General features: G+C 30.3%; 1 protein-coding gene across 1 annotated transcript; it reads right to left on the bottom strand.

The window, feature by feature from the left end:
• Positions 1-11,877: 11,877 nt before the first annotated feature.
• On the bottom strand, positions 11,878-12,654 carry LOC130960298 (putative UPF0481 protein At3g02645). The gene has a single exon (XM_057885671.1). It carries the CDS (start codon positions 12,480-12,482, stop codon positions 12,021-12,023), a length of 462 nt encoding a protein of 153 aa, XP_057741654.1. The 5' UTR covers positions 12,483-12,654; the 3' UTR covers positions 11,878-12,020.
• Positions 12,655-12,989: the final 335 nt, after the last annotated feature.

The following is a 12,989-nucleotide window of genomic DNA, read 5'->3' as shown; positions in this document are numbered from 1 at the left end:
TGGTGTTTCCGCTCAACAATACCATTTTGTTGAGGTGTCTCAACACATGATGTTTGATGCATTATACCCTGTGAATTATAAAAAATATCAAGTTTAAACTCAGGACCATTGTCAGTTCGAATAATCTTTACTTGAGAATTAAATTGAGTTTTCACATAGGCAACAAAATTCTGAACCAAACTGCTGGCCTCTGACTTTAATTTCATGAAATAAATCCATACAAATCTGGTTTTATCATCTACTATAGTTAAAAAATATTTATAACCTTGTAGAGAAATAAGTGACATTGGCCCCCAGATATCAATATGTATTAAATCAAAACTGTTTAAACTTGTTATTTCACTAAGGGTATATGGTAACCGTTTTTGCTTGGCATAATGGCAAAAATCACATGGTTTAGAGCAAGTAGATATAGGAAATTGCACACAAGGATATATGTGTTTGATAATATCAAATTTGTTTTGTGGTACATGACCCAATCTAAAATGCCATAAATTCTCAACAGAAAAACATGAAATTTGTGTAACCGAATTTGCTGTCCTAAGATTAGAAGAAAGTAAAATCTTGTCACTATGATTTTGCGGATCTAGAATCCTAGTACTCCTATTGTATGTTGTATTTTCCATGTTGTCCCTGTGTGCTAACTCTAATGCGGGAAAATCCATCATGTATAATCCATGCTTTGCTCTAGCTGTGCCAATCATCTTCAAAGAGGTCCGATTCTGTATCTCACAAAGTTTGTCAGTAAAAACACATTCACAATGCAAGCCTTTTGTAAGTTTGGAAATAGATAAAGGATTGAAGTTGAAACTTGGTATGTACAGCACATCCGTGAGATAGAATGTAGCTGAAAATACCACAATTCCACTTATAGTTGCAGTTGTGTGTGTTCCATCTGGTAATTTTACCAGAATTGGCCTAATATGTCTAAAATTTGTAAAAAAAATGCAATGAGTGTGATACATGATCAGTAGCTCCTATATCAAGCACCCAAGAATTTGAAAAAAAAGTTTTTACTGACAATAATCGTACAATATGAGAGCTCATGCAAAGTGTATAAGTCTCTAAAGGTATACCTCCATTTCCTGCGTTTGATTGATCGACATCTCTCACACTTGTTCCTTGAGAAGACTGCACACTCCTGCCGAAGAAAGGTAAGCAGTGCATCTCTCAAACTCTGATTGAATTGGGATTGACCATCAGCTTCCTTGTCCTGCTTGACATTGTTGGTACTGCTCCCTTCAATTCCAGCAACAATATTATTGGCCATAGCTCTATTGCTAGTCTCTCGTGGCCATTTCTGCCTCTGTAGATGAGGTGGAAATCCATGTTTGTGGTAACAAGTATCCACAAGATGCCCTGCCTTGTGACAATAAGAACAGGTCTTAGGTGCTGAATTTCTTCCTCCTCTTCCACCTCTACCTCCACGGATTCCTCGTCCTCTTCCTCTGGAAATACTGCTTGAATTATTGTTGAAATTATGAATTGAATTGGTCAAAGCTGTAAAGTTTTGAGTCTCCAAATCTGATCCATTAAACTGTCTCTCTTGCTGAATAAGTAGAGAAAAAATTTCATTGATGTCTGGAAGAGGCTTCATCAGCATGATTTGGGATCTCACAGTCCCATACTGCTTATTCAATCCTCTTAAAAATCTCACTGCATAAGTTTCATCTCGATAATCTCTCATAGTTCCTAAGCCACAGTCACATTTTTCAGAGCATTCCTTGCATTGTGGAACTGGTTTGAAACTGTCAATGTCTTCCCAAATAGCCTTCAACTTGGTGAAATAATTTGTTATGCTTAGATTCCCTTGTTTCATAGCATACAACTCTTCTTCTAATTCAGCAACCCTGTATCTGTCTCCATGATAATACCGGTGCTTCAAATCAAGCCATAAATCTACAGCAGTTTCATTCCAAACAACACTCTGTGCAATCTCAGCACTCAATGATAGATTTAACCAAGAAACAACATAAGTATTACATTTATCCCATGCTACATATGCAGGATCATTTTTATCTGGTTTCACAATGGTTCCATCAACAAAACCTATCTTATTCTTTGATTTCAGCGCTAATTTCATAGCTCTTGACCAGGAATTGTAGTTCTTAGCATTCAGCACAATTGGGACAATAGAAACTCCAGGATTCTCACCTGGATGTAGGAAGTAAACACTTGCTGGATCCGCAAGCAAATTGGTACTCGATTTCGCGGCTGCAAACTCGAGAGTTGGCTTAGAATGCGAGCTAGATTTCGAAGCTCACCAGCTGAAAGCTCCTGATTCTCATGTGACCCGTGATTTACCCCAGACATTAGGTTGGAAGGAGTGTCGGCCATTGATGCTAACTCAATACTGTATTTGTGGCCAAAACTTCACCTCTTTCACATCTTCCACGCTCACCGCACCATGAAGAAATCGTGGTCTAGATCTGATTTTGGTGAAGAAAATAATATTGGGGTGGAAGAAGAAGACTCAGTAGATTTGTCATATGAACAAATACAAAACCTAAAATTGAAAACCAACGACTGAGTACTAGGGGAGTACATATTGTTATCCACTATTTATAGTTATTAGAAAATTAACTTTACTAAAACCTAACTCAATATGGTAAATAAATTAACTATGGTTATTCAGTCATAATCAGTTACAGCTTGCTTTTGTAAGCCATTAGATACCAGCTTAATATCATCTCCAACAGATCCAGAAGCGTTTATGGGTGTGTTTAGAAAAACCGTTGGAAGGGAAGGAGCACGTTTAGACTTCTTGGAAGCTTCAATTTTTGGTTTAGCAATTTTTTTTCTCGTAAAAGCAAAAATCCTACCAAAACTACGTTTACAATAAGCAACTATTTGTAGCTTCTGCGTTTTCTTAACGGGCTTTTAGCCCTGGATACTAATCATTTATTTATCTGTTACCAACTTTATCCTTTATGTATGTTATTGTAGTATTTATAGAATTCTTGTTATTTCTATTTATATGAGCTCTATTTTTCTATTATTTATTATTTTGATTTTTTTTCAATTGTTTGTTCGAGATTATACACTTTTATAATTGTGATTTTTGTGTATTATGTTTGTTATTATCTTTTTATAATATGATTTATTGATTCTATTAGGTAAAGTAAATTAAACAAAAAATTAACCGTAAATAATAATAATAGTAAAAATTTATAATATACAAAAAAAGAATACTAAAAGTACTAAAAATATACTATATAAAAAGATTATTAAGAATTTTCAGATTTGTTTCCATCACTACAACGTAAATATTTAAGTTTTTTTATTATTTTTAGTACTCTCTTTTATAATTGTAATTCTCGTATACTATGTTTTAGTATAATTTTTTGTAATATAAATTATAATTCTATTAAAAAAGATAAATTAAATAAAAAATTAATCATAGATAATAATAAAATCATAAACGTTGGATTCCAAGTTGATTTCCTAATTAATATTAAGAATAAGATTACTAAGAGTACTAGAATAAGAGTACGATGTAAAAAAAATACTAAAATAATATTTTTACGTTAATACTTAAAAAATGTAACATATTTGATTAAATATTCTTTAATATATATAAATATATATATATATATATATATATATATATATATATATATATATATCTAAAATTTATATTTTTATTTTTATTTAAAAATATATTTTGTCTATTTTTATATGTTATTTTTATTTTAGTAAGTAAATATTAATTTTATTATAAAATTAACTAATAAGATCTATTGAAATATCTAAATTAATTAAAATGATAGGATAATATAAAAAATTATTTAAGTTGATGTCTATTTTAGTAATTTTTTATCTAAAAGTGATTTTGAATGACATAAGTCAAATAACATTTATTTTACTATAATCCATTTTGATACAAAAATTACCAAACATAAATCACTTTAACACTAACTTACTTTTTATCAAAATCAAATTTGCAAAATCAATTTTATGCAAAACTCCCGTTTATAAACTTTAATCCAAACACACACTGTATAGGCAAATTATAGTTCCAATTCGTGGGCAACACACAAGAAGTGCACCAATTCGTATCCGCCGTCCCTGGTTTTCCCATTTCGTGTCCGCTACAGGTGAATTGGAGCCTGCAGCTGTCCTCTCTATTTCGCGGACACCAGGGGTGAGTTGATGGGCAACTCCATTTCGTGGGCAACGCCCTTGAATTAGCCATGCGTATTTCAAACAATATTTCAATCCATTCCTGAAAATAAAGTTTTTTATATGTTTATTTATATAAGAAAGCCGGTGATATAACGGCTCAGCATTCCCATTTGCAATATAGAGTATTTGAAAATATTTTATTTTTACGTAAATTTAAAAATAATTATTTTACATATTAATATTAGTATAGAGCAGTAATTGAATATGTTAAAAAACTAATACCAATAAAATTAAATAATTTGTTAATAGGAAGAAAATTAAGTATAATTAGAGTAGATATTTATACGATATACAAAAACATTTTATTCAATCTGTATTTATAAAATATTTTAAATTTATTTTTTATTAATTTATTTAATTTGTATTAATTTTATTTTATTACAAAAATATTCTCGAATAATTATTGAAGATAGAAGATAATATATATATATATATATATATAAATGGTGTTAAATTTAAATATACATATGAGTAAATAGTCAAATTAGTTCTTAAAAATCACTCGTTTTTTAAATTAGTCTCCAAAAGATTTTTTTAATCAAATTCGTCATTTAAAGATTTTAAATTAATCATATTAGTCTCTCAGTCACTTCAAACGATGTCAAATTTTATTGATGTTGTATGTTAAGTAACATCAAAACATACACCTGATAGTTCTAGTTGACTATTAGCATAATTAGTTTATGAAACTAAATCAAATCAATCTCAAATTGAGGGATTCTAATAGCTCAAATTTTCTCCTCAATTAGATTTTAATATGATATAATTTCATAAATTTATTATATTAATAGTCAATTAAGATTTATAGGTATGTGTTGGAATGTCATTTAACGTGTCACATTAGCACATTTTAATATCATCAATAAAAAATTAATAGAAAGACTAACATGACTAATTAAAATTTTCAAAGGACGAATTTAATTAAAAAAATATTTTGAGAACTAATTTAGAGAATGAATAATTTTTTAAAGACTAATTTGACCATTTATATATATATTTTGCTCTCAATTATTTTTTCTTTCTACTTTATTTTCTTTATTTGTCTTGTTAGTTTATTATTATTTTATTGTTTTAAATTATTATTTAAAATTAAGTGCTGTCTTTTTCTAAAGTAATATATTTAAACTATATTCTCTTATTACGTTGTTTTAGTTATTTTGTATTTTTAAATTTGTTAAATTTTCTTTATATATTTCTTATTACTTATTAGTGTATCTATATATATGAGAAATTATAGGGGTCAATAATTATTAGTATTTTTTGTTATTATTTAACCAGTATAATTATTAAATTATTTTTAACAAATAAATTTTATTAATTGATGTATGCAAATTTTAAAAAATATAAATGCAAACGGTATTAATTTATGTGTACAAAATTCTAATAAATAAGAAAAAATATTTCAATTTTAGTTATTTTATTTGCAATTATGTTATTGTATATTATAACATGTTGATTTTATTAATTATATATAAAATTTTAATATAGATTATATCTTTTTAATAATTATTAAAATATGTTTATAAAATAACTAATATATCTTTAATAAGTATTTAAGAATATCTATACAACAAATATCATATATATATATATGAAAAATGAGAATACTACTCTCAAATTAATAAGTAATAACACCACTTTCTCTTAGTTATACTTTTTTATTTTATCTTCTTTCAAATCTATAATCAATAAATTATTCAAGAATATTTATTATAAAACTCGGTCAATTAATGACTAATTAACCTATAAATGAGAATTTATTCTAAAAAAGCAAAAATGTGATTTTTATGGCTTAATATGATAGAGGAGATTGAGACGAGAATTTCGGTACCAATTTTGTAGAAATCGGACTAATATTGAATCGAACAGGCCAAACCGGACCAACCGGACCAACCAGACCCATATTGAGCCATTAGCCCAACATAACTAAATCAAAACCCTAATTTTCAGCACTCTCCCTCCTCACTAAACACAAGAACACGCTGAAATGGAGTAAGGGAGGGGGAAGAACACTCTCTCAAACTTCTATCTCTCATTTGATCTTCAAACCACCATAACTTTTGATCTAGAGCTTCGATTGTCGCACCGTTTGCAGCCACGCGTTCACTGCGAAGAACTCTACAAAATTTATACAATCAATCTTGAGGTAAGCTATAGTTTTCTCTTCGAATTTCCAACTTTAATTTTGAGTTTCATGAGCCAAAATATTGAGGTTTTGAGCTCCCTTGTGTTATAGGATCACAATAGCTTGAGGAAAAAGCTTGTTCTAGCTCCCTTGGTCTTTGGGTGAGGTAAGGTATCTCAAATCCTAGTGAAAATATTGAATTTGTGATTTTGGGTATTGAGCTCTTGTATTTTGGTAAAATATTGTGGCTTAGGCATTTTATATATGTGTATTGAAGCTTGATTGGTGATTTTGAAAAAGTATGGAAGAGGATTTTGTATGCAAAAATCTGTTCTTGGAGGTGTTGAGGCCTTGAGAGCTTGAAAAAAAGTGGTTTGGAAGTGCTCTGGTTGAGCTTGGGAAATCGGCTAAGGTATGGTCTCGGTTTCTCGTATTTAAAATGTAATGTGGTGAGAAATACTTAGGCTAGAGGCTCTAAGATAGGCATTGAATTGTTGATGTTGTGAATGGTTAAAATATATGATGTGGTCATATATGTGATTATGAATATTGATGCTTTGATGGTGTGATATATGAGAAAATGCGTGTTGTGATATATGCTTGATGAATGATTGAGGTTGAATTGTGGTGGAACCTTGTGATGGTGAGTATGACATTGTTTATATATAAAGGTGATTGATTGAAAATGTTATTATTGAAAATTGGGATGAGCAAGGATGTATGACATGCTAATGTGTTTGTCTCTTAGCCATTTGATTGAGAAGTGTTAAAATGGTGGGATGATGTTTTTGTGAATTGTGGTAAAGTGTTAATATGTGAGTTGAGGAGGCTTGATGTTAATTTTGGTATACTTTGATTGGTTTCAAAAAGGGATGAAATTGGTATGTTTTAATTGAATTTGAAAAGAGTTGAAAATGGCTTATTTTGAAAATATCACTTTGTGGTTTTGTGTGAAAATATAGTTTTTGGGCATACTTTGATGGGACATAACCTGGATTCTGGATCCCCATTTTGTTCCAAATTTATTTAGAAATGAAATTGGATCTGGGATGTCCATACCGTTCGAAGAACGGGCGAAAAACGATTTAAAATGAGAAAGTTATGTCCGTCGAAAGATTGGGGGTTGATTCTGGAAATTCTACAGCTTTTAACTTAGAAAAATTTTAGCAGAATGAGCCCCACGCGTAGGCGTGCTTGACGCGTACGCGTCGTTTCTCAAGAAGGCACCATCCACATGTGCGCGTTGATGCGCTGCACTCAATGCCCAGCCATTTTCTCGAGAGTTGTGCAAGAGTTGTGCCAATTTTGTACGTGGAGCACAGACGCACCCATGGGTACGCGTGGCTAGCGCGTATGCGTCGATTGGATGTTTTTCAATCCACGCGTCCGCGTGAATGACGCATATGCATCGATGAACTGTAAGGCCATCCACGCGTACGCGTGGAGGACGTGTGCATGTGACCCTGTTTTCATCCTAAAGTTGATTTTTGAGTTTTAAAAGCCAAATTTCATACTTCTAAGCCTCTGATTTCACCATATATGTCTCAAATCATTATGATATCCCTAGCAATGAAAAAAGGAGCTAGGGAATGTGGTAACTTACGAGTGAAGCAAGAAAAAAACGAATGATCAATGAGGATCAAAGATGATTATATGAGATGCGAAGGATGGCGGTGGAAGTGTTGTATATGCCATGAGCCGATGGGCTAAATTGTTTATGAATTGGCTGGTTTTGGATTGAACCATGAGCCGGATGGCTGAGTTTATTGCCGTGTTACGGCGGAGCCATGATTATGGCTAAGTATAAATGCATATATGCTGTTGAATAAAATGTGAATGTTGCACTTCCACTATCTGAGATACGAGTTTTCCTGGGTGAAAGCGGTGGCTAGCCACCACGTGCTCTAGGTGGAGACTCGATACTCTGCTAATCCTATGTCGTAAGTGTGGCCGGACACTGTGAAAGTTCCGGATGAGCTCGCCCCCGTGAATATACCAGTGAGGGTATTGGATATGGATCATGATTATGATCATGGTTATGTTGAGTATAACTCGAGTTGGGGATGCGCGACAGAGGGACAGTCCAATGGTTAGCTACCAGGACTTGTCGGATTGGCTATATAACTAACAGATGATATCATCAGCCACTAGGGACAGGCATTCATCATATGCATACTATGTGAATTGTTTGAGACTGCCTATTTGACTGCATATTACTTGCTAATTGTCTAAATGTCTTATCTGTTCCTATTTGTATATCTCTTGTTTGAAATAACTGTGTTTGTTATATTATATTCCTGTTGGTAGTTGGGAGGTCTGAAGGATTTGGAATGGGAAGTAATAGTTAGACTGAATGATCTTTAGTCAGTTGCCATTTATGGTTTAGCTTGTTTATAAACTTTGATTTTATCTGGAGGAAGTTTTAAGATTGCTTTTGGCTTTCCTCTGATATTACATGTTATATATGTGGGAACTGTTACCATGCTGGGAACCTCTGGTTCTCACCCATGCGTATTTTGTGGTTTTTAGATGCAGGACGTAAGGCTTTCCGCTGAGGCATGCTGGAGATTTCCAAATTAGCAAAGATCCTTTGTTCTTGGGGCTCTGTTCTGGTTTATATGTTTTGCTTAGATACTTTATCTCCATTGAATAATACAACTGTGATGACTCCTCTTAGAGGGGATTTTGGAGAATAGGTTTTCTGTATTTGTGTCCCTTTGGGTTTCCTTTGCGGTTTCCTATTTTATTTACATGTATATATTGCTATGCTCGGACTGGTTATCTTCGCAACCGGATTTTGAGTTTTTATATTCCTGTTTTTGACACTCCTTTGTATATATATAATCTCACATTAGTTTATCCTTGTTTGTCACGTTATCGATCGGAGTGTTGTATTTTTCGAGTTACGAATTTTGTTGTATCCCTTTTTTTTCAAAGCTCCTAGTTATAATCATTATTCACACTACTATACGTACTTAGATTTTAATTTTAGAGGTCGTAATACCTTTCCATCTCTAAATTATGACTTAAGCACAAGACACTGTATGGTAGGGTGTTACATTTATATAATAAAATAAAAATAATACAAATTAAATAAATTAATAAATAATAAAATTAAAAAATTTAAAAATATGAATTGAATAGATTTTTGTTGTATAGCATGAATATCTACTCTTATACTTAATTTTGTGTTTATGAAAAATTTATTTAACTTTATCAGTATAAATTTCTTAATATATTCAATTCCTTCTCTGTAATAATATTAAGATATAAAATAATTGTTTTAAAATTTACCTGAAAATCAAAATGTTTTTAAAAATTTCATATTATAATGGAAATGTTGACCTATTTTATAGTTAATATTTTTTTATCAAAATTTTTTATTTCATGACAACAAAAATGTAACTAAAAGTCCCAATACTATATCACCTAAAACAATTTTAGTATATAAAACAGAGCTATTTTCCAACCGGCTTGAGCAACCAATAGAGATTTGAATCATTATAAACTGACTGAAGCATGAATTGGTTGCATGCTTAACGTGAATTCTTGCAAGTGCTATCTACATTAAGGATTTTTCATCAATCTGAGTCATTTACATTTTTAAAGTATATCATTCTAAATAGTAGAATCAAATGTTCTGATCAAATATAATGGAACACTTGAACATCTTATTATATATCTTATTTAGCACAAGAGAGTATTTGATTTTCGGAACTAGTGAGATTAAACTAGAGATAATAACTTAAAAAAATGGAGATATAAAGAACTAAAATTCTTAAATAAAAACTGAAATTTTAATAATATTTTAAAAAAATACTTTTATTTAATTTTTTAATTTTAAATTTATTATTTAATTTTTATATTTATCTTAAATAAAAAAATAATACGAAAATATAACTCAATTTAGTACTTTTACACTATACATATAATACAAAAACTTAATTTAATCTATGTGTCTTAGTTTTAAATCTCCTTCTAAGTTTTAATATAATTAACCAACCTTAATCCTAAAAGTATGTAATTAAAGAAGCATATAAGGATTAATTGAAGTTGATGAATGGGTAGCTAGCTGACCTTAATTACCAGGAGGGAGAGTGAAGTCCTTAGCTTCGTGATGCAAACCAACCTGCCCAAAAACAAAGAAACAAGAAACTAAAGGGATTCTGATTAGCAGTATTAGGAGAATAGTGAATGAAGTTTGTATACATCTGCTTCTAACGAAATCTGTCAAATTTATTCTCATTTCGCATTCCACTATTCATTACTAACCTCTAAACATTTATCATTTGTTTTTACGATGTGATATTCAACTACCACTGTCCTTGCGATTTTTAATTTTTATTATTTAATTATTTACTCAAATAAATAAATTTATAGAATTTTATGTTTTTAAATATTTAGGTACAATTTTACTAATACAAAAAGCGAAAATAAAAATTACTATATTTGCGTTGAATTATTTCTGTATTTTTATTGTTGATGCAAGCGAAAATAATTTTTTTTTTCTAAATTTACGTTGTCAATACCAGCAAAAATGAAAAAAAAAAGAGAGAAAAAAAAAATTATTGTCAATTACTCTCGCATTTATAATTTTTTTTCTCTCTTTTGTCCGTTTTCGCTCTCGATGACAATATAAACATGGGCCACTTTTATTTTTATTTTTTGTGTCAGTAAAATTATAAATAAATATTTAAAAAAATAAAATTTTATAAATTGATTTATTTAAATAAATAATTAATTAATTTTACATAAATAAAAAAAGTGCTGTCCTTGCTTAAAACAAGTTGACTCGCTAGTCAACTAAATAAAAAAAACAAGTCCACTGCTCTCTATAAAAATTTACACGTTGTTCATGCTTAGACTTAGATTAGATGTCACCAAAATGGAATAATTTCCAATAAAAAAATAGTATTTTTTGTAATTTTTAAATAAAAGTAAAAATACAAAATATATTTTTCAAAAGTGATATTTTTTAAAAAATATTTTAACATAATAAATAAATAAATGAATACTTTTATATTTTTGTATTTAAATATAATTGTTAAATAAAAATATTTTTATCAAATAATACAAAACGAAACTTAAGATAAGATAAAAATTAAAAAAAAAAACAATTTTTCACTTCAATTTGATTTTCTAATATAACAGTTAAAAAAATTGTTTTACATTTTTTATTCACACTTAAATTTCACCAAAAATTAAAAAAAAATGTATTCATCAAAATTAGAAAAAAAGTGACTATAAGATTTAAAAAAATTTTATGTCTCTTAGTTTTACACCCTAACTCATAAATTTATTAAAATAAAATGAATACAATCATAACTGAGTCTAAAATGATAAAAACAAAATAAATTAAAATAAACATAAAATAAATTTTAAAATAAATACAAATATAATCATTTATATTTGATTCAACTTGAGTAATGTATCAATACAACTTGAAAATACTAAGGCAAATAGTTTTTCCTAATCCTTAATCATTGATTTGGCCAATTCTTAATACACATCTTGAACAAATGATTTAACGATATTTATAAAAGCTTCTTTTATTCTTAGATGTGCTCTTGTAATAATTAGACCAATTGATACATGACAACTTTGAGTTTGTTCCACAAAGCTCGTATCATAAGAGATGAAACCACCTGCTACCTACATATAAAGATTAAACCTTACTTATTCTGGTGAGTTCGCTTTATATCTGACCTTACTACTTAGAATTTATAGGCATAGCATACCATGTTTGGATTAAAGTGAGAGCCAATACTAACAAAGCAGCAAAGAAGGCAATGTGAGACCATGGGGTATTGAAGTAGGTGCTGCGTAGTTGAGCCAACGAAGTCTTCCATTTGTTTCTGTAATGCGCATCGATTCGAAGCTTGACTGCAACATATCTATTGTCATAGCTTTCGGCGTTGAACAGTTTGCTTGGCAATACATGGCCTAATTCATTGAAGAGTTTGGCCACGTCTTCATCACTTCCAAGCAAATTTTGGAGGACACCAGCTGCTCTGAGCTCTTTCACATCCTCGGCATCATCAACCAAGGAATCCATCAAAGAAAAGTAAGAGCAAAATTCGAAGTTGTTATCAAAATCCGGACACATCTCATATGCAATCAAGTTGTGATACAGATAAGGTGTGACATCATCAATCACAATCCCTGGAAGCATCAATTGTCCGCTAAACGTGCTGGAGATGAAAGAAATGTTACCCCATTTCCATTCATGTTGGCTTGCTTTCACTCGAATACCCGCTTTTTTAAGATCCCCTATGTTCTTATATCTATGCCAGGAATCTGCTTCTCGGAGAGGTAGAATTAACTCTCTTAATGTTATGGGTGAATCTGATAAAACACGCTCTGCTTTATCTTCATCTTGCAATACTAATGCAACAAAGGTATAATGGAGTATTGATAGGAAACCTAGAAGACCCGACCAGCAGCCTATGTTATGTTTGTATTCACCTTCAGAGTAATAATAGCGAATATAGTCGAGTAGATGAGTATGAGTTGATTCTTCACCATCTTGTTTTTGGGGAATGGTCAACTCTTTTTTCTTCTTTGCTTGGCCCATGGATACAAAATTGGACAGTAACTTGTTCAATTGATGAGCACCATCAGCCATTAGTAACTTCAACAACATTATTGGAAGTTGATTTTCCAACAAGATAATATCTCT

This window comes from Arachis stenosperma, chromosome 2, assembly GCF_014773155.1.
Source record: "Arachis stenosperma cultivar V10309 chromosome 2, arast.V10309.gnm1.PFL2, whole genome shotgun sequence".
Taxonomy (NCBI): Eukaryota; Viridiplantae; Streptophyta; class Magnoliopsida; order Fabales; family Fabaceae; genus Arachis; species Arachis stenosperma.
The sequence above is the reverse complement of the archived record's forward strand: the minus strand, read 5'-3'. Positions and strand labels throughout refer to the sequence as shown.